Here is a 19,754-nt window from a genome sequence, read left to right as displayed (position 1 = left end):
AAAAGTCACTGACAACTTACGGTGACCTCAAGCGGTTTTCAAGGCAAGAGACGTTCAGAGATGGTTGACCATTGCCTGCCTTTGCGTAGCAGCCCCAGCCTCCCTTGGAGAGCCAGTTTGGTACAGTGGTTAAGTGCGTGGACTCTTATCTGGGAGAACCGGGTTTGATTCCCCACTCCTCCACTTGCAGCTGCTGGAATGGCCTTGGGTCAGCCAGAGCTCTCTTATCTGGGAGAACCGGGTTTGATTCCCCTCTCCTCCACTTGCACCTGCTGGAATGGCCTGGGGTCAGCCAGAGCTCTCTTATCTGGGAGAACCGGGTTGGATTCCCCACTCCTCCACTTGCAGCTGCTGGAATGGCCTTGGGTGAGCCTTAGCTCTTGCAGGAGTTGTCCTTGAAAGAGCAGCTTCTGGGAGATCTCTCTCAGCCCCACCCACCTCACAGGGTGTCTGTTGTGGGGGAGGAAGGGAAAGGAGATTGTGAGCCTCTCTGAGACTCTTCGGAGTGGAGGGCAGGATATAAATCCAATATCTTCATCTACCTCACAGGGTGTCTGTTGTGCGGAGGAAGGGAAAGGAGATTGTGAGCCGCTCTGAGACTCTTCGGAGTGGAGGGCAGGATATAAATCCAATATCTTCATCTACCTCACAGGGTGTCTGTTGAGGGGGAGGAAGGGAAAGGAGATTGTGAGCCGCTCTGAGACTCTTTGGAGTGGAGGGCGGGATATAAATTCAATATCTTCATCTACCTCACAGGGTGTCTGTTGTGGGGGAGGAAGGGAAAGGAGATTGTGAGCCGCTCTGAGACTCTTCGGAGTGGAGGGCGGGATATAAATCCAATAGCTTCATCTACCTCACTGGGTGTCTGTTGTGGGGGAGGAAGGGAAAGGAGATTGTGAGCCGCTCTGAGACTCTTCGGAGTGGAGGGCGGGATATAAATCCTATATCTTCATCTACCTCACAGAGTGTCTGTTGTGGGGGAGGAAGGGAAAGGAGATTGTGAGCCGCTCGGAGACTCTTTGGAGTAGAGGGTGGGATATAAATCGAATATCTTCTTCTTGGGGGCTTCCCATCCAAATTCTAACGGGGGCTGACTGTGCTTGGCTTCTGAAATCTGATGAGGTCAGGGTAAGCCTGGGCCATCCAGGTGAGAGCTGAAGACCCAGATAAAACTGACACGCTGTTAGCTGCAATAGCACACAAATAAAGAGCAATTTTCAAAAATGCCAATGATGACAAAATCTTATTGTATTTTTACACAATATTATTGCCTCTTAACATGGAGCATTAAAGCAACAGGCAGAGTCCATAAAGTCCAATAAACAAGGAAATTAATTCACAAAATCCATTATAAGTTCACACTCATTAGTTCTCAGATGGAAACCATCAAGTCCATGAGAAGTCCAGCATGAAGTCCTAGTCCACACAAGGATTGGGTCTGGTGACCCAAGTCCTTTGAGGAAAGGTTGAAGGAGCTGAGGGTGTTTAGCCTGGAGGGGAGGCAGCTGAGAGGTGATATGATCACCATCTTCAAGAACTTGAAGGGCTGTCCTATAGAGGATGGTGTGGAATTGTTTCCTGTGGCCCAGGAAGGTAGGACCAGAACCAGTGGGTTGAAATTAAATCAAAAGAGTTTCCGGCTCGACATTAGGAAGAACTTCCTGACTGTTAGAGCAATTCCTCAGTGGAACAGGCTTCCTCGGGAGGTGGTGGGCTCTCCTTCCTTGGAGGTTTTGAAGCAGAGGCTAGATGGCCATCTGACAGCAATGAAGATCCTGTGAATTTAGGGGGAGGTGTTTGTGAGTTTCCTGCATTGTGCAGGGGGTTGGACTAGATGACCCTAGAGGTCCCTTCCAACTCTATGATTCTATGATTCTAGATAATCCCTCATTCCAATGACTTCTTCCTCAGTGAACCCCAGATAGTAATGGCATGTACCAAACTATGCCATCATAGTGGTTTTTATGTCCACCCTGTATATTTTTGTGTGTCCCATTAATTAATTGTGTTTTTAGGTAATTATTTTAGGCAAGGCGCTCTGTTTGATTCCAAAGGACTTAAGGCAAATATTTCTAAGACAAAGTAGCTTTGCAGAGGCTAAAGTCATGCAGAGGTGGTTCGTCATTTCCTACCTCTGCGTAGCGACCCTGGGCTCTCTCTTTTTTATTTTTGTATTTTTATATGTGGGTGGATGTGTGTGTGACTGTGTGTGTGTGAACCTGGAAGTCATGGCGACCTCTGGTGACAGACTTCTACTGGGGATCTAGACGACATTTAGGGAAATGGCTGAATAAAGCCTGCCCCACCTCACGACTGCTGGTATTCCTTTGGAGGCCTCCCATCCAAGAATGACCCCGCTTAGGCTTCCGAGATCTGATGAGACCAGGCTTGCCTGAGCCAGGCAGGTCCGGATAAACCGCCTCGTAGGGTGACATCTTCAACCCACTCATCCATCTGTATCGTTGCTGTTGTATGAATGGTCTGTGGCTGGATTTTGCAGCCTCTTGGCTTGTACGTTTCCTGGGCAAATCCCACTGCTGACAGCTGTCATAAATCTGGATGTCGTCGACCTTGGCATTATACGCTCACATTCGTTCCTTATCCCATTTCATTCCCCTCTCCAAGTTCCGTGACTTCAGAACAGATGTGAGCAAGACCAGAAAAGCCACGACAAAATCTTTTTTTAGAAGAAACATTCCAGGGAAAAGGTTCTCTTCAGCCTAAAATGCTGTTTTGTTGATTGGAGCTCTTGTTGGGGGACCAGTCTGGGGGCAGGGGTTGTTTTGTAGAAAAATAGGTGGTGGAGCTCATCTAGGGATTGTTATGCAGCTGTGCCTACTATTCATGGACAAGGTGGGTGAGGGGAGGAGGGGGAACTGTCAGAAAGGTTCGGGAGCTGTGCTCCTGGGAGCTCCTGCTGAATTCAAGGCCTGTCTGGGGGTACCTACTAATTAGGGGCCTATAGGTGCTCTAAGAAGACAAAGAAGGAGGAGGAGGAGACTGTATGAACATATATGAACATATGAAGCTGCCTTATACTGAATCAGACCTTTGGTCCATCAAAGTCAGTCTTGTCTTCTCAGACTGGCAGCGGCTCTCCAGGGTCTCAAGCTGAGGTTTTTCACACCTATTTGCCTGGACCCTTTTTTGGAGATGCCAGGGATTGAACCTGGGACCTTCTGCTTCCCAAGCAGATGCTCTACCACTGAGCCACCGTCCCTCCCCGCCCTTCTCTCTAAATCAGAGTCTCAGAGTGGCTCACAATCTCCTTTATCTTCCTCCCACACAACAGACACCCTGTGAGGTGGGTGGGGCTGAGAGAGCTCTCCCATAAGCTGCCCTTTCAAGGACAACTCCTACGAGAGCTCCTGCTGACCCAAGGCCATTCCAGCAGCTGCAAGTGGAGGAGTGGGGAATCAAACCCGGTTCTCCCGGATAAGAGTCTGCACACTTAACCACTACACAAAACTGGCAGTATTATAGAAATGCCGTATCATGGAAAGACTACCCAGGTGGTCACGGTTCCCCTCTTCTACAGGCTGTTCCACAAAATGCACCTGAGGATGGCCATTCATCTGCCTGGTTCTTGAGAGTTTTTGGGGGAGTTTTCAACCTTCCAATGTACTGGCATATTTGGTGGCTTAGCTGAGTTTGTCAATCAGCTGCGGGAGGCCCAGCTGGCTTTGGAAATGCTTTGCTGCCCTCTGGCGGCTCTGCGAGGGCCTCACCTGCACAATTCCTGTGCGCTCCAAAAAGGCGAGGGATCTGGGTTGCCATCTGTAGAATAACAAATGCAAAGCGGCAAAAGAGAAGCCGCACTTTCAGCCTCTCCCCCCCCCAAAAAAAAAACATGGTAATTGTCATGGAAGTCAGAAGAAAGGCAGCGTGCAAATGGCAAACGACTGCTCTTGTTGGGATATCATTTGTACTTAATAATAATAATAATAATAGATTTTATTTATATCCTTCTGTCCTTCTGGCTAGTTATGCGTGCAGCTGCCTCACCTTTGTTGTTGTTCAGTCGCACAGTCGAGTCCGACTCTTTGCGACCCCCTGGACCAAGTCACGCCAGGCCCTTCTGTCTTCCACCATCCTCCGAAGTCTGCTCAAATTCGTGTTTGTTACATCAGTAACCCTGTCCAGCCATCTCCTCTTTTGCTGTCCCCCTTCTTTTGTTTTCTGTTCTTCCCAGCATCAGGGTCTTCTCCAGGGAATGCTCCCTTCTCCTTGGGTGGCCAAAGGATTTGAGCTTCAGCTTCAGCATCTGACCTTCCAGGGAACTGTCTGGGTTGATTTCCCTTAGGACTGACTGATTGGATCTTCTTGCAGCCAAGGGACTCTCAAGAGTCTTCTCCAGCACCACAGCTCAAAAGCATCTATTCTTCTGTGCTCGGCCTTCCTTATGGTCCAGCTCTCACAGCCATACATGACTACTGGGAATACCATCATTTTGACCATACTTTTGTTGGCAGGGTGATGTCTCTACTTTTTATTATACTGTCCAGGTTTGCCATAGCTGTCCTCCCAAGGAGCAAACGTCTTTTAATTTCATGGCTACAATCACCATCTGCAGTGATCTCGGATCCCAGAAATGTGAAGTCTGTCACTGCTTCCATGTCTTCCCCTTCTATTTGCCGAGGTGTGATGAGGCCAGATGCCATGATCTTCGTTTCTTTGATGTTGAGTTTCAAGCCTACTTTTGTGCTCTCCTCTTTCACCCTCCACAAGAGGTTCTTTAGGTCCTCCTCACTTTCTGCCATTAGAGTAATATCATCTGCATATCTGAGGTTGTTGATGTTTTTCCAAGCTTGTGCTTCATCCAGGCCAGCATTCTGCATGATGTACTCTGCATAGGAATTAAATAAGCAGGGTGACAGTATACATCCTTGTCTAACTCCTGTTCCTATTCTAAACCAGTCAGTTGTTCCATATATGAATATGGAACAACCGTCTCGCCTAGATGTCCATAAATTCAGAAAAGGTTTTACTCTGGCCAGATGCTCAGCGCTTCCCTCAGCTGTTCTTGAGGGCAGGTACAAGGGGATCCCTTTTGCCCAAAGGCTTTGCCACTGTGGTTTAGGGGAAGTTGAATCCACTATACGCATAATTCTTAAGTGTTCCTGGTATAAAGAGGCCCATGTGAAATATATACAGCCTTTATTAAGGGCAAATTCTGGGCTGTTGGAATCAGAATGTCTAAATCTCCTCCCAAACCCTGCAGATGAAACCTTGCAAGAATCCAGATCTCTTCCTTTTTAATTCGAGGGAAAAGACATCTCAGAGGGCAGGTGGGGGGGGGGGGTGGAAGGGGAGAGGGGGCTTTGCAGGAACAGGTGGTCATTTGTCTCTGTTATTCAATCAAATTGTCCTGACAAAGACCAGTCCAGGGGGTTGGACTAGATAACCCTAGAGGTCCCTTCCAACTCTAGGATTCTATGAACTTCCTGACCGTTAGAGCGGTTCCTCAGTGGAACAGGCTTCCTTGGGAGGTGGTGGGCTCTCCTTCCTTGGAGGTTTTTAAACAGAGCCTAGATTGCCATCTGGCAGCAATGAAGATCCTGTGAATTTAGGGGAAAGTGTTTGTGAGTTTCCTGCATTGTGCAGGGGGTTGGACTAAATGACCCTAGAGGTCCCTTCCAGCTCTATGATTCTAGGATTCTATGAATCTGTCCAGTTGGCTCAGGAAGGCTGACCTCCCTCCGCCCCACTGCCCGCTCTTCTGCTCACAATGTCCTTCAGGGTTTATTTACTGAGTAATTAGAATCAAATAGAGTTGGAAGGGACCTCCAGGGTCATCTAGTCCAGCCCCCTGCACCATGCAGGAAACCCACAGACCCCTCCCCCTAAATTCACAGGATCCTCATTGCTGTCAGATGGCCATCTAGCCTCTGTTTAAAACCTCCAAGGAAGGAGAGCCCACCACCTCTCGAGTAGGAAGCCTGTTCCACTGAGGAATCGCTCTAAACTCACAAACCCCTCCCCCTAAATTCACAGGATCCTCATTGCTGTCAGAGGGCCATCTAGCCTCTGCTGAAAAACCTCCAAGGAAGGAGAGTTTTTAAATTTTAAGTTTTAAAGGAAGGAGAGTTTTTAAACCGAAATCCCGCCCCCCCCCCCAAAAAAGCCCTGAAAGTTGTGTACCTTCCCAAACTGTTGTTGGCAGTGCCCGGCCCCCCACTCCGACCTCTCCAGCTCCCCTCCTCCTGCCTCTTCTCCAGTGGGGAGGAGCCCATGCAAATCTCTGGCATGCCCTCCCTCTCCCCCCCCCCCCCCGCCGTGCTGCTCCGGGGTTCTGGCAGAATTCCCAGGCCCAGCGGAAGGGGCAGGGCATCTTCATCCCCCATGTCGGCAAAGGAGGAGGAGGTGGTGGCGGCAGTGGCGGCGAACAAAAGGAAACATTGGCGGCCTAAACGCCCGCAGTCAAAGGATGACGCTGCCAGTCCAGACGATACTGGAGTCTGCAAGGATGTGGTATCATGTACCACATCCTTGCAAGGGGGGTATAAATGCCTAGCACAAGTCCGCAATAAGGCTGGTGGGGAGCGGGGAGGGGTGTGTCTGCTCCAAGTGACTCCCCACTGCTTTTCTGGAGTTCGCAGGTGCTGTTTCCTGAACATCGCCAAAGAGCCAGTTTGGTGTAATGGTTAAGTGCACGGACTCTTATCTGGGAGATCCAGGTTTGATTCCCTCCTCCTCCATTTGCAGCTGCTGGAATGGCCTTGGGGCAGCCATAGCTCTCAGAGGAGTTGTCCTTGAAAGGGCAGCTTCTGGGAGAGCTCTCTCAGCCCCACCCACCTCACAGGGTGTCTGTTGTGGGGGAAGAAGATAAAGGAGATTGTAAGGCGCTCTGATAATCTGAATCAGAAAAAAGGGGGGTATAAATCTGCGGTCTTCTTCTTCCTCCTCTTCTTCCTCCTCCTTGTCTTCTTCTTCTAACTCCTCCTCCTCATCTTCTTCCTCGGATCAGGGTTTTCCCGATCAGGGTTTTCCCGAGAGGTGCCTTCAAGGCAGAAAACGTTTACGTCCCCGTTTCCTATTCCGCCTTTGTTCGGAACAGGCGCTTTTGAAGCCTCTCGTAACAACAATGGGCATTGAATACCAGTTGCTCCAAGAGAATGAAGGCGTCGCCGCGCTGCTCTCGGCTCTACTTAGTAAAAAAATAAAAACCTGATCCCGGACTGGAGTCGGTTCCCATTCCCTGGGGGGGCAGTGTAGGTGGGTGGGGCTGGGCGCGGCCTGGCCGCTCTGCTTAAGCTCCTTAGTTAGTCCCCTGCTGTGGCCAGATGCTGAATGCGCCCCCCCCCCTCCAAGCGGATTAATGTGGCCACAGGGGGCAGAAAGGGCACAGCCAGGCTTGCAGGCAGCTGCGGCAGGGAAGGGCGCGCGGGCACCTGTATTCGGATCGCAGAATTGGGCTCTGCCTGGCGTAGAAGGTGTGGGGGGGTGGGAGGCACAGAGCTGCTCTTTCCTCCTCTCTGGGGAGGATTTTTTTTGCTGGGTGCGGGCCTGCATTCCTGAGCTTTGTTGAAGGCAAGACTTGGGAGTTTGATTTCAGGCTTTCCAGGGGGAGGTCCGGCTGCTGGGGGGGGGGGTGGAGGGGCGGACTGGCGTCGATGTTCTAGCAGGCAGGCAGGAGGTGTGGAGTGGAGGCGGCTGCCCGGAGAGCCAGGAGCGAATCTACATGTTTTTGGAGGGGGGGCACAATCAAAAAAATGGTGCCCCCTTATGGGCCATTCTCTTTGAGGGTCCCATAGAATACAGTGGGCTCCCTACCCAATTGGGCGCCCTCGTCCCGTCGGCGCCAGGGGCCAGCCCCCCCCCCCCCCCCCAGATCCGGCCCTGCGGAGCAGAATTGGGACGGGGCGCAGCCTCTCCGCTCGGCCTGGCCAGCAGGGGGCAGAACTCGCGCCCTCCCTCCCTCCAGCCCGCCGGCCCTTCCTCCTCCCCTCCCTCCCCCCCCCCCCCAGCCTGCCCTGCAAAGACCCACCGAGTGGCGCCGCCGCCGGAGCCCAGCCGCCTCCATGCACCCCCTTGCCCGCCGGAGGCGCCGCGCCGCCTTTCTCCTCCAGCACCCGCGGGGCGGCCAGTAGCTGTTGCGGGCGGGCGGGTGGGGCGGGGCTGGGCTGGGCGGGCTTCCCCATGAGGCTCGCGGGGCTCTTCTGGACCAAAGGCTCGCCTATGCTGCACTGCCTCTGCGGGAGGCGCCTCAGTTCCAGCCAGAGTCCAGGTGGGCAGCGCGCGGGGGTGGGGGTCCCGCGGGCCGCCGCGGAGGGAGCGCCGAGAAGGCTCCGGGACCGGCTGCGGGCGGGCGGAGCGGGGGCTGCTGTCCAGGGTGCTGAAGGGAGAGAGAGCGCGTCCTCTGGCGCCGCGCTCAGTTGGGGGCTGCTCAGACCCTTCGCAGAGAGGAAGGCGGGATCCGGGGGGGGGGGGGGTCCTCTCTCTCTCTCTCTCTCTCCCCACCGCCCACCCCTTGTAGCCCAGTGGGGCTCACGTGGGAACCCACAACTCCCGACGCCTCCCTGGGGTTGACAAAGCAGGAGTCGAGGGGCGCGTTGAAGACCAGCCCCCTTTCCCTTTAGGACGTAAAGCTTTCGCGTGCTGTCTTCAGCACACTTCCTCGGACGAAGGATCCAGCGCAGGGAGAGCGGAGAGCAGGCCCTCGGTTTGGGGAGCTGCCGGGTAACTCCAGGAGAGCCCGAGGAGCTGGGGACGCCTTTGGGGCTGACCAGTGCGGCTCCCGCATCAGCTTTGGTGGGCTTGAGACCCCCCCTTGGCAGACAGTGCTGGATTAAGCCCTGGGGAGGCCCCTAGGCAATCGGAATCTTGCATATTATCTCCTAATGCATGCAGGCTGGGAATCAGGCCCTGTTGGCAGATGCGGTGGGTGTGTACTGGGGTCCGGGAGAGAGAGAGAGAGAGTCTCTCTTGGCTTCTGGCCTACTCTCAGGGTTTCTACTCACTGGAATGGGCTCCTCTAAGTCCTGTTCACCTCTGATCCAGATTGCCTCCTCTCCAGTCCACACTCTTAGTGGAGGGAGGGAGGACGGAGTCAACACAGACGCAGGAACACAACCGTTAGCTCTTCACATGGAAGGCCTGGGCCGCAAGGCCCCGGGAGGAAATGTGAACGTCTGTAAGGTCTGCCTTCCTCATCGCAGAGTCCTTTCCCTGCATCTGTAATAATCCTCCTGGCTCCAACAGAACACGTAGATTGGCTCTGAGGGACTTTGGCTGGTGGGCCCCTTAAACTTTCAACCAATATGGAAATGTGGGGGCTGTGGGGTGGGCTGTGTCCTAGGGACTGCAGCCCTCCCCATGCAGTGGGAGAAATCTCTGGACTTCCCTCCCATCGGAGCACCTTCTGAAGATGTACAGGTTTTTCAAGTTGTATGGGTTTCCCTGTTTTGCTCAGTGCATGGTGTCACTCAGCGGCTTGCACAGTTCTTTGACAACAGAAGCATGCTCCGCAGCGCATTTTCCCGTGGCTTGTTTTGGGTCTCTTATTCGTAAACAATAAGTGAGTCCTTCCGGGACCCAGTCTCATTCAGATAGATCCAAGCGGGCAGCCGTGTTGAACAAAGCAGGAGTCAAGTGTCACCTTTAAAACCAGCAAAGTTTTATTTTGAACGTAAGCTTTCGTGTGCTAAAAGCGCACTTCTTCAGACGAGGGGATAAGGTACAGTGGGCTGAAAAAGGAAAGGGAAGGGGTAATCTTTAGGGCTTTTCCAGTCATGCCTCAAAACATCTTTTTCTTCTCTCTCTCTCCCTCCCCTACTTCCTGTTTCTTTTTTTTTCTTCTGAAGAGTTCAGCCCACTGTACCTGATCCGCTTGTCTGACGAAGTGTACTTAGAGAGCACACGGAAGCTTATATTCTGAATAAAACTTTGTTGGGCTTAAAGGTGATACTTGACTCCTGCTTTGTCCATCTCATTCATTATGTTGTTTCAGGGTATCGGATTGAGGTCAGTTTCAGGGAACGGGGGGGGGGGTCAAGGAACAAGAACAGTGGTTATCTTCAGAGGGTGGAGGGATGAGTTCTTGGCACTTCAGAAAGGAAGAGACTCTGGGCCTGGGGGGGGGACAGATTTGGGCTCTATGGGTAGAGCTCACCTCAATGTGTGTGTGTGGGGGGGGGGGGAGGTAGACCATGTGCAACAGACATTGCCTGCCTTGGTTCTGCTTGGCATCATTCAGGGGCGCAGTGGAGGGTGGGGAAGGATTTGTGTGCAGCGTTTGCTCTATCACCACATGAGGAACCGTGAGCAGAGGTCTCTCTTGTGCATTTACTGAAACAGTCGAGGATTTACAATGGCAGGTTTTCCAAATTATCTGGGGGTTTGTCTCTTAAATGTTGCGGTTATTTGTTGTTGTTGTTGTTGTTTTTGCATCGCCACATTTTTTTTTAAAGATCCAGTTTTTATTTTCTTTCCATGTAGGTGTTTTATCTGTTTGTGGGGAGAAGAAAGGGTGGTGAACATATGAACATCTGAAGCTGCCTTCTACTGAATCAGACCCCCGGGGTCCATCCAAGTCAGTCTTGCCTACTCAGACTGGCAGTGGCTCTCCAGGGTCTCCAGCTGAGGTTTTTCACTCCTATTTGCCTGGACCCTTTTTAGTTGGAGATGCCAGGGATCGAACCTGGGACCTTCTGCTTACCAAGCAGATGCTCTGCCACTGAGCCACCGTCCCTCCCCGAAATGTGAACATATGAAGCTGCCTTATACTGAATCAGACCCCCTTGGTCCGTCAAAGTCAGTCTTGTCTACTCAGACTGGCAGTGGCTCTCTAGGGTCTCAAGCGGAGGTTTTTCACGCCTACTTGCTTGGACCCTTTTGAGTTGGAGATGCCGGGGATTGAACCTGGGACCTTCTGCTCACCAAGCAGATGCTCTACCACTGAGCCACCGTCCCTCCCTAAAACTACAATATGAAAATATGAAGCTGCCTTATACTGAAACAGACCCTCCTTGGTCCATCCAAGTCAGTCTTGTCTACTCAGACTGGCAGCGGCTCTCCAGGGTCTCCAGCTGAGGTTTTTCATGCCTACTTGCCTGGACCCTTTTTAGTTGGAGATGCTGGGGATTGAACCTGGGACCTTCTGCTTACCAAGCAGATGCTCTACCACTGAGCTGCCATCCCAAGATTATTAGCAACTTTAGAGAGACTTTCTAGCATAATGAAGTTGCTCAATTGAGTCAGTATCTTATGTATTTACATTTGTTCTATTCCACTTGTGTTTGCATAATACAACAAGAAATAGCCACCGCAACACAAAACAAAAACATAAACAGCAGTGAGAAAATTTATTTGACAATTTAGTTTAGCTGCAGTTGGAGAAATCGACTCACTTAAATATTTCTGAATATATAGCAACTGATATGAACAAAAACAAAAGAGGAAGTAAAGAAACCCGCGTAACTTAACACAAAAATACAGAAGAGTATCCAGGACTAAAATCCAGTAACCAAATCCCTATTTTTGTGTGGTGCCTGAAACCTAACCAAGATGGTGCTGGGTGTCTACTAGGAGGGAAAGAGTTCCAGGTGCATGGTGCCATTGCAGAAAAGACCCTGTTCCCTTCCTCAGTGAATGGGGACATGTGCAGTGAGGTCTTGGGTGAAGACTTTTGTGTCTGGACAGGTTTGTAGGAAGTCCTTATGGTAGGGGTGGCCAATGGTGTTTTTTGCCTACAACTCCCGTCAGCCCCTGCAAGCATGGCCAATGGCTGGGGCTGATGGGAGTTGTAGGGAAAAAAACATCTGGAGAGCTACCGTTGGCCACCCCTGCCTTATTTAATTCCAATAGCATGCATTCAGAAAAAGGAAACCACTTTGGCTTTGTGATTTCTAGGTAGTTCAAATAACCAGATCTTAACCTCAAATGACTTGGACAGCTACAGTTGGTTGTTAAGTAACTCCGTTAATAAGAGGAACAAACAGCCAAGAATATTCGGCCGATTTATTTCGGTTTAAGAGTTTTCAAGTCACAAAGCGTTCTCCCTCTGCCAGACAAAGTATTCCAAGCAAATGGAATTTTGCCTCCAGAAAATGCAGCTCAAGTAATTGGTCGGTGACCAGAGCATCTTGGGTCACAGTGGAATATATTCTTTTCCTGAAACTCCCCAAGGGGGAAAATTATATTGCTTTAAAGCTTAAAATGAATATGTAATACATTTCAGCCTATGACAGCTTTGCTCATCTGAGCAAGATTTCCTCCAGGTGATGCCCTGCCAATGGGCAAAATCAACAATCACCCATAAATGTGCCTTCTCTACTGTGCCCCCCCCCCCAGCTTGTGGAATGGTCTGCCTGAGGAGAGCAGGAAGGCCCTGGATTTTCACAAATGATGCATAACTGAATTGTTCAAGAGTGGCTTTTTAAATGCAGGCAGTAAGGCGGCTCTGTACTAAAAGCTTCACAAATTTCCTTGGACAAATGATTAGGGACTGTGGTGCTACTATGCTCAGCTTGATGTAAGTTGAATCTCTTTGTGTAATTTTGCATCATTCCCATGTGTCACCTTAACACTCATGCTTTGCTTCAGTTCTCCTTCTTCTCCTTCTTTGAAGCATAAAAGCATAGAGTTGGAAGGGACCTCCAGGGACATCTAGTCCAACCCCCTGCACAATGCAGGAAACTCACAAACGCCTCCCCCTAAAGTCATAGGATCTTCATTGCTGTCGACCATCTAGCCTCTGTATAAAAACCTCCAAGGAAGGAGAGCCCACCACCTCCCGAGGAAGCCTGTTCCACTGAGGAACCGCTCTAACGGTCAGGAAATTCTTCCTAATGTTGAGCCGGAAACTCTTTTGATTTAATTTCAACCCATTGGTTCTGGTCTTACCTTCCGGGACCACAGAAAACAATTCCACACCCTCCTCTATATGACAGCCCTTCAAGTACTTGAAGATGGTGATCATCTCACCTCTCAGCCACCTCCTCTCCAGGCTAAACATCCCCAGCTCCTTCAACCTTTCCTCATAGGACTTGGTCTCCAGACCCCTCACCATCTTCGTTGCCCTCCTCTGAACCCGTTCCAACTTGTCTATATCCTTCTTAAAATGCGGTGCCCAAAACTGAACACAATACTCCAGATGAGGTCTTACCAGAGCAGAGTAAAGCGCTACCATCACTTAACGTGATCTGGACACTATACTTCTGTTGATACAGTCCAAAATTGCATTTGCCTTGTTAGCTGCTGCATCACACCTTTGACTCATGTTCAGCATATGGTCCACTAAGACCCCTGGATGGTTTTCGCACAGACTACTGCTACTATTCTTCTTCTTCTCTGGTTGGTTCTACAATCTAAATCCTATTTCACTGGCTGCTGAATGTATTTATTTATTATTATTATTTATTTATTTATTTCATTTATATCCCGCCCTCCCCCACCACGGCAGGCTCAGGGCGGCTAACAACATTCTACAATCATACAATAACAAGTAAAACCTTAAAATTACAATATAGAGCAATAAAACATTAAAATATTAACTTAAAACCAATCCAGTAATACAGTTGTGATGCGGTATAGATCTTTAGACCGCATTGGCGGACCCTTGGTTACCGTTTTTCCTAGCAGTCCGAGTATGCTAATTTAAAAAGGGTGGTCTTGCAGGCCCTGCGGAACTGTTCAAGGTTCCGCAGGGCCCGCACCTCCTCTGGGAGTCGGTTCCACAGGGTGGGGGCCGCGATCGAAAAGGCCCGTGCTCTGGTACTCTGATATTTAATTTCCTTCGGCCCAGGGGCAGTCATTAGGTTTTTCCCGGTTGACCTCAGTGCTCTCTGGGGTTCGTATGGGGAAAGACGGTCCCTCAGGTAGACAGGTCCTCGGCCATATAAGGCTTTAAAGGTAACGACCAACACTTTGTACTGGACCCGGTATATAATCGGCAGCCAGTGCAGTTCACGTAGCCCCGGCTGTATATGTTCCCGTTTTGGGAGTCCCAACAACAGCCTGGCCGCCGCGTTCTGCACTAGCTGCAGTCTCCAGGTCCGGCACAGAGGTAGCCCCAAGTAGAGGGCATTACAGTAGTCTAGTCTTGAGGTGACCGTTGCGTGGATCACTGTTGCGAGGTCCCGGCGCTCAAGGAAAGGGGCCAGCTGCCTTGCCCGCTTCAGATGGAAGAATGCTGACTTGGCAGTGGCTGCTATCTGGGCCTCCATCGATAGTGAAGGCTCCAGTAGAACACCCAGACTCTTTACCTGGTGCGCTGCTTTCAATGGCGCACCATCAAAGGTCGGGAGAGCTATTTCCCTTCCCAGAGCGCCGCGACCCACGCATAGGACCTCTGTCTTCGCTGGATTCAACTTCAGCCCACTCAGCCTGAGCCATGTCGCTACAGCCTGTAAGGCCCGGTCGAGGTTCCCTGGAGCGGAGTCGGGCCAGCCATCCATTAGTAGATAGAGCTGGGTGTCATCTGCATATTGATGGCAACCCAGCCCACACCGCCGGGCAATCTGGGCAAGGGGGCACATATAGATGTTAAACAACATCGGGGAGAGAACTGCTCCCTGGGGCACCCCACAATCCAGTGTGCGCCTCCGGGACCGCTCGCTCCCGATAGCCACCCTCTGTCCCCGACCCAGGAGAAAGGAGGAAAGCCACTGCAAGGCCGACCCCTCAACCCCAATGTCGGCGAGGCGGCGCGTCACTAGCCGATGGTCGACTGTATCAAATGTACCATTTGGTCGATTGTTTTGACTCCCTCTGTATAATCCGCCTTGAGTCCCAGTGGGAAAGGGGGACTATAAATAGCATAAGTGAGTCAATAATAAATAAATAAGACAACTCCTATGTCTCTGCCACTTCCACAAGCATTGTACTAGGAAAGAGTACCCTCTGTGGTTTTCCTTTGAGAAAGCATCCAACTTTTGGGGGGGGTACCTGAGAATTACTTCAGGCTTCTGTCTCTCTAGTGAGCTATTTCTGTAATGAGGACAGAATATCAACTTTTCAGGTCCAACTTCTATTGGTACAAGAAAACAGCTGGCAAAAATTAAGGGCTGAATTATGCATGAAACTACTTACATGACTGAAGAACACCCAAATGTGTTTATTTTACCTTACAAAGCTATGAGAGGGGTGTGTGCGGGGGAGGGGGGAAGGCAATTGGAACCAGACTGCCAGGGAAGGCTTCATTTCATAGAATCATAGAGTTGGAAGGGACCTCTAGGGTCATCTAATGCAGGAAACTCACAAACACCTCCCCCTAAATTCACAGGAACTTCATCGCTGTCAGATGGCCATCTAGCCTCTGTTTAAAAACCTCTAAGGAAGGAGAGCCCATCACCTCCTGAGGAAGCCTGTTCCACTGAGGAATCATAGAGTTGCAAGGTACCTTTAGGGTCATCTAGTCCAACCCCCTGCACAATGCAGGAAACTCACAAACACCTCCCCCTCAATTCACAGGATCCTCATTGCTGTCAGATGGCCACCTAGCCTCTGTTTAAAAACCTCCAAGGAAGGAGAGCCCACCACCTCCCAAGGAGGAAGCCTGTTCCACTGAGGAATCACTCTAATTAAAATATTTATTCCCCCCTTCCCATCCTCAATAGTGACTTAGAGGGGGGCAATGCTGGCCAGTAGCTACAGGTGGGCCAAAGGGCAGCCAGCGAGGTGGAGCCTGTCATATCTCAGAAGCTCAGTAGGTTCGGTGCTTGGAACAGAGACCACCGAGGAAGGCTCTGCAGAGGAAGGCCATAGCCAACCACCTCTGATTCTCACTTGCCTTCAACGCCCCTTGCTGGGGTCAACATAAGCCACATGGGGCATGACATCCCTTGTGTGCATAGGCCAAAGAGTGTCGGTTGTCTTTTCTCCATAACATTTGGGGGGTGGGGGGATGTCAACTGGGCGAGCAGCAAAGAAGGGAGGGGATGAATCCCTCCTCCAGCATCACAGCCCCCAATCCAAGCCAGCAGTCACCGATGTCCTCCTTTAAAGGCAAAACTAACTGTTGGGGGAGTCAGTTTCCCAATTCCCAGACTCTTGTGCTGCCTGCTTCTCTGAGCTTGACGCCAGCAGACCACAGGGGCTCACATTTTGCCTCAGAGTAAGGCACCTCCCGAGATTCAGGGCCGCCTTCTAGAGCAAGGGTGTCAAACTCATTTGTGATGAGGACTGGATCTGACATAAATGAGACCTTGTTGAGCCGGGCTGGGCCATATCGGGCCGGGCCATATGTATACCTATTTAAGATTAAGAACATAAGAGAAGCCATGTTGGATCAGGCCAGTGGCCCCTCCAGTCCAACACTCTGTATCACACAGGGGCCAAAAATTTATATATATACACACACACACACACACACACACACATATATATATACACACTGTGGCTAATAGCCACTGATGGACCTCTGCTCCATATTTTTATCTAACCCCCTCTTGAAGCTGGCTATGCTTGTAGCCACCACCACCTCCTGTGGCAGTGAATTCCACATGTTAATCACCCTTTGGGTGAAGAAGTACCTTCTTTTATCCATTCTAACCCAACTGCTCAGCAATTTCATTGATTGCCCACAAGTTCTTGTATTGTGAGAAAGGGAGAAAAGGACTTCTTTATCTACCTTCTCCATCCCATGCATAATCTTGTAAACCTCTATCATGTCACCCCGCAGTCGACGTTTCTCCAAGCTAAAGAGCCCCAAGCGTTTTAACCTTTCTTCATGGGGAAAGTGTTCCAAACCTGTTATTATTCTAGTTGCCCTTTTCTGCCCTTTTTCCAGTGCTATAATATCCTTTTTGAGGTGCGGTGACCAGAACTGCACACAGGATTCCAAATGATTCGGTAGCAGAGAGAGAAACTTTTGATCAGTTTTCAAAAGTTTTTTTGGTTTCAGAAAAAGGTCGGGGGATAGGAGTAGGGGAAAGAAAAGGATAAGGGCACAATACACTCTGACCTTATTTTGTATAAAATACTTTCAAAAAACCCACACAAGTATGATTCTACAATATTTTCTTTACATAAATTGTCCCATATTATTTTGTCTAAGCTGTATATAATCCATTTCAAAATTTTATAGTATAAGTTTTTTGTTATTATCTAATAGTGTTGACAATTCCTGTAAAGGTAAATTTTATAATATAAAATACAGGGGGAAAAGCAAAAAGAAGTCAGTTCACGCCAGAGAATCTGAAGAGTCTTGAGTATCCAACCAAGCATACAATTTCACCCAATATTTTCTTGCTTCTTCTTTAGATTTCCCAGCCGAGATATAAACTTTTTAAAGGGCACAGACAAACACGACTAAAGATTTTTTTAAAAAAAACTTAAAACATGCTTAAAACATTAGCACTTGTTGGTCTTAAAGGTGCTTTCTTTGTATCTCTCCCATGGGATCCAGCAAACTGGGCAAAGGAAGCTCTGCTCTTTCCCTCTTTCCCCAGGGGACCAGGTTGGGGAAAAAACCTCAAACAATGGAGAAAACTGAGGTTTAACACTCTAGCTCCTGAGGGATTAAGCAAGCCTGGCAAATCAAGCTGAGATGCAGAAGGAAGCAAGAGAGAGGGAGAAAGAAGCAAACAAGAGCCAGTTGCTCGGGGGCCTGATAGGAGCCCTCCAGGGGCCTGATTCTGCCCCCAGGCCGCATGTTTGACGCCCCTGTTCTACAGTCTCTCTGAGGCTATGTGGGATGCGGCAGCCTGATCTGATGCCCTTTTTTATTTTACAAGACTGACTTGGACAGTGTCTCCAAAAGTTGGGGCCTTTTCAGATCAGAGGGCCACCCAGCAGGTGGTCAGAGTGTCAGAATCTGGGAGACCCAGGTTCAAATCCCTGTTCTGCCAGGGAAGCTTGCTGGGTGAGCTTGGGCTCTTCGCCTACCTCGCAGGGCTGTGGTTGGGGTTATAAACAGAGCAGAAGAGAATGATGTAAGCGACTCCAGGCCTTCATTTGGGAGAAAGGCAGGGTGTAAATACAGAAAAGTGTGGGCTTCTTCAAGCTGGTGACTGAAAAGCAGGGCCTTTTTTGTAGCAGAAACTCCTTTGCATATTAGGCCAAACACCCCTGATGCAGCCAGCCCCAGCCCAAGGGTACGTGGCAGCCCAGGCAGGCACCCCCACGCCACTGCCCCCCCAGGATGCCCCCCGCAGCACTGCACTGTAGCACCGTGCTCTGTTGCAGCCCCCCAGCCATCACACCCCCCCTCCATTGACCCCCCGCCACACTCTGTCACTACCCCCCACACGGCCTGCCCCTTCTTTCCCTTCCCATGGCCTCCCCCCAGCGCAATCACAGTGCACCACATCTGGGCCCTGCCAGCCGCGACGGAAGGGAGGGGGAGCCAAGCCTTCTCCAGCGCGTCCTTAAGAAGTGCAAGTGTCATGGCCGGCACGGTCCAGGCATGGCATTGTGATCACAGTGGGGAGGGGAAGCGAAGGGACATGAAGGGAAGGGAAAGGAGGGACGGGTGGCAGCGGCAGGTGGAGGAGGCAGGCAAACTACAACATTACTTCCGGCTCAACATTAGGAAGAACTTCCTGACCGTTAGAGCGATTCCTCAGTGGAACAGGCTTCCTCCTCGGGAGGTGGTGGGCTCTGCTTCCTTGGAGGTTTTTCAACAGAGGCTAGATGGCCATCTGACAGCGATGAAGATCCTGTGAATTTAGGGGGAGGTGTTTGTGAGTTTCCTGCATTGTGCAGGGGGTTGGACTAGATGACCCTGGAGGTCCCTTCCAACTCTATGATTCTATGACTGTTAGAGCGGTTCCTCAGTGGAACAGGCTTCCTCGGGAGGTGGTGGGCTCTCCTTCCTCAGAGGTTTTTAAACAGAGGCTAGATGGCCATCTGACAGCAATGAAGAGCCTGTGAATTGAGGGGGAGGGGTTTGTGAGTTTCTTGCATTGTGCAGGGGGTTGGACTAGATGACCCTTCCAACTCTTTTATGATTCTAACTGGTTTCCTCCTCGGGAGGTGGTGGGCTCTCCTTCCTTGGAGGTTTTTAAACAGAGGCTAGATGGCCCTCTGACAGCAATGAAGATCCTGTGAATTGAGGGGGAGGTGTTTGTGAGTTTCCTGCATTGTGCTGGGGGTTGGACTAGATGACCCTGGAGGTCCCTTCCATCTCTTCTATTATTCTAACAGGCTTCCTCATGAGGTGGTGGGCTCTCCTTCCTTGGAGGTTTTTCAGCAGAGGCTAGATGGCCATCTGACAGCAATGAGGATCCTGTGAATTTAGGGGGAGGTGTTTGTGAGTTTCCTGCATTGTGCCGGGGGTTGGACTAGATGACCCTAGAGGTCCCTTCCTATGCAACAAGGTGCTTGCTTGGGGCACTAGGAGGGGGGAGCCCAATTCAGACCCCCCCACCCTCCCGATGCTGTAGGCCCTGGATGCAGCCAATCCTTCAAGAGCTTACAGAGCTCTTCTTACAGGGTCTCCTGTAAGCTCTTGGAGGATTGGCTACATTGGGAGTGTGGCCTAATATGCAAAAGAGTCCCTGCTACAAAAATAAGCCCCGCCGAAAAGAAGCATTTTGTGGCTGGCATTGGAGCTCATTCTCTGCAGTTCCAGCAGCCTTTCGGAAGGGATTTGGTTTGAGGGCAATTGGAGGCCAGGAGTCTCTGGCCTGGCAACGGCTGCCCCGGGGCTCTAACACAAAGCCTCTTATCTCTGGAGGGAGAACTCACAAGCAAACTCCTCCTGGTTTTCCACAGGAATCAAAGGGTACGCTGCACTACGAGAGGTGCCCTGGGACTTCCTCCTTGGCATGAAGAACCAGAGCTCATTAGTCGGGGCTCACACAATTAGACGC

The 19,754-nt window shown here is 50.6% G+C and overlaps 1 protein-coding gene across 2 annotated transcripts in view; it reads left to right on the top strand.

Annotated features, from left to right (window-relative positions):
* Nucleotides 1-19,754, top strand: part of FGF12 (fibroblast growth factor 12) — a 399,444-nt gene that overhangs the window by 123,417 nt on the left and 256,273 nt on the right. Inside the window, exon 1 of one of the 2 annotated variants that reach the window (XM_060242865.1) lies at nt 8,139-8,227. The exons of the other annotated variant lie outside the window; for it this stretch is intronic. Coding sequence (XP_060098848.1) covers nt 8,140-8,227 — 88 coding nt within the window. The 5' untranslated portion in view covers nt 8,139. Of the gene's footprint in view, nt 1-8,138; nt 8,228-19,754 lie in introns of those variants that run through there. 2 annotated transcript variants of the gene reach the window in all.

The sequence above is a fragment of the Heteronotia binoei genome, chromosome 6, assembly GCF_032191835.1.
Source record: "Heteronotia binoei isolate CCM8104 ecotype False Entrance Well chromosome 6, APGP_CSIRO_Hbin_v1, whole genome shotgun sequence".
Lineage (NCBI taxonomy): Eukaryota > Metazoa > Chordata > Lepidosauria > Squamata > Gekkonidae > Heteronotia > Heteronotia binoei.
The sequence above is the reverse complement of the archived record's forward strand: the minus strand, read 5'-3'. Positions and strand labels throughout refer to the sequence as shown.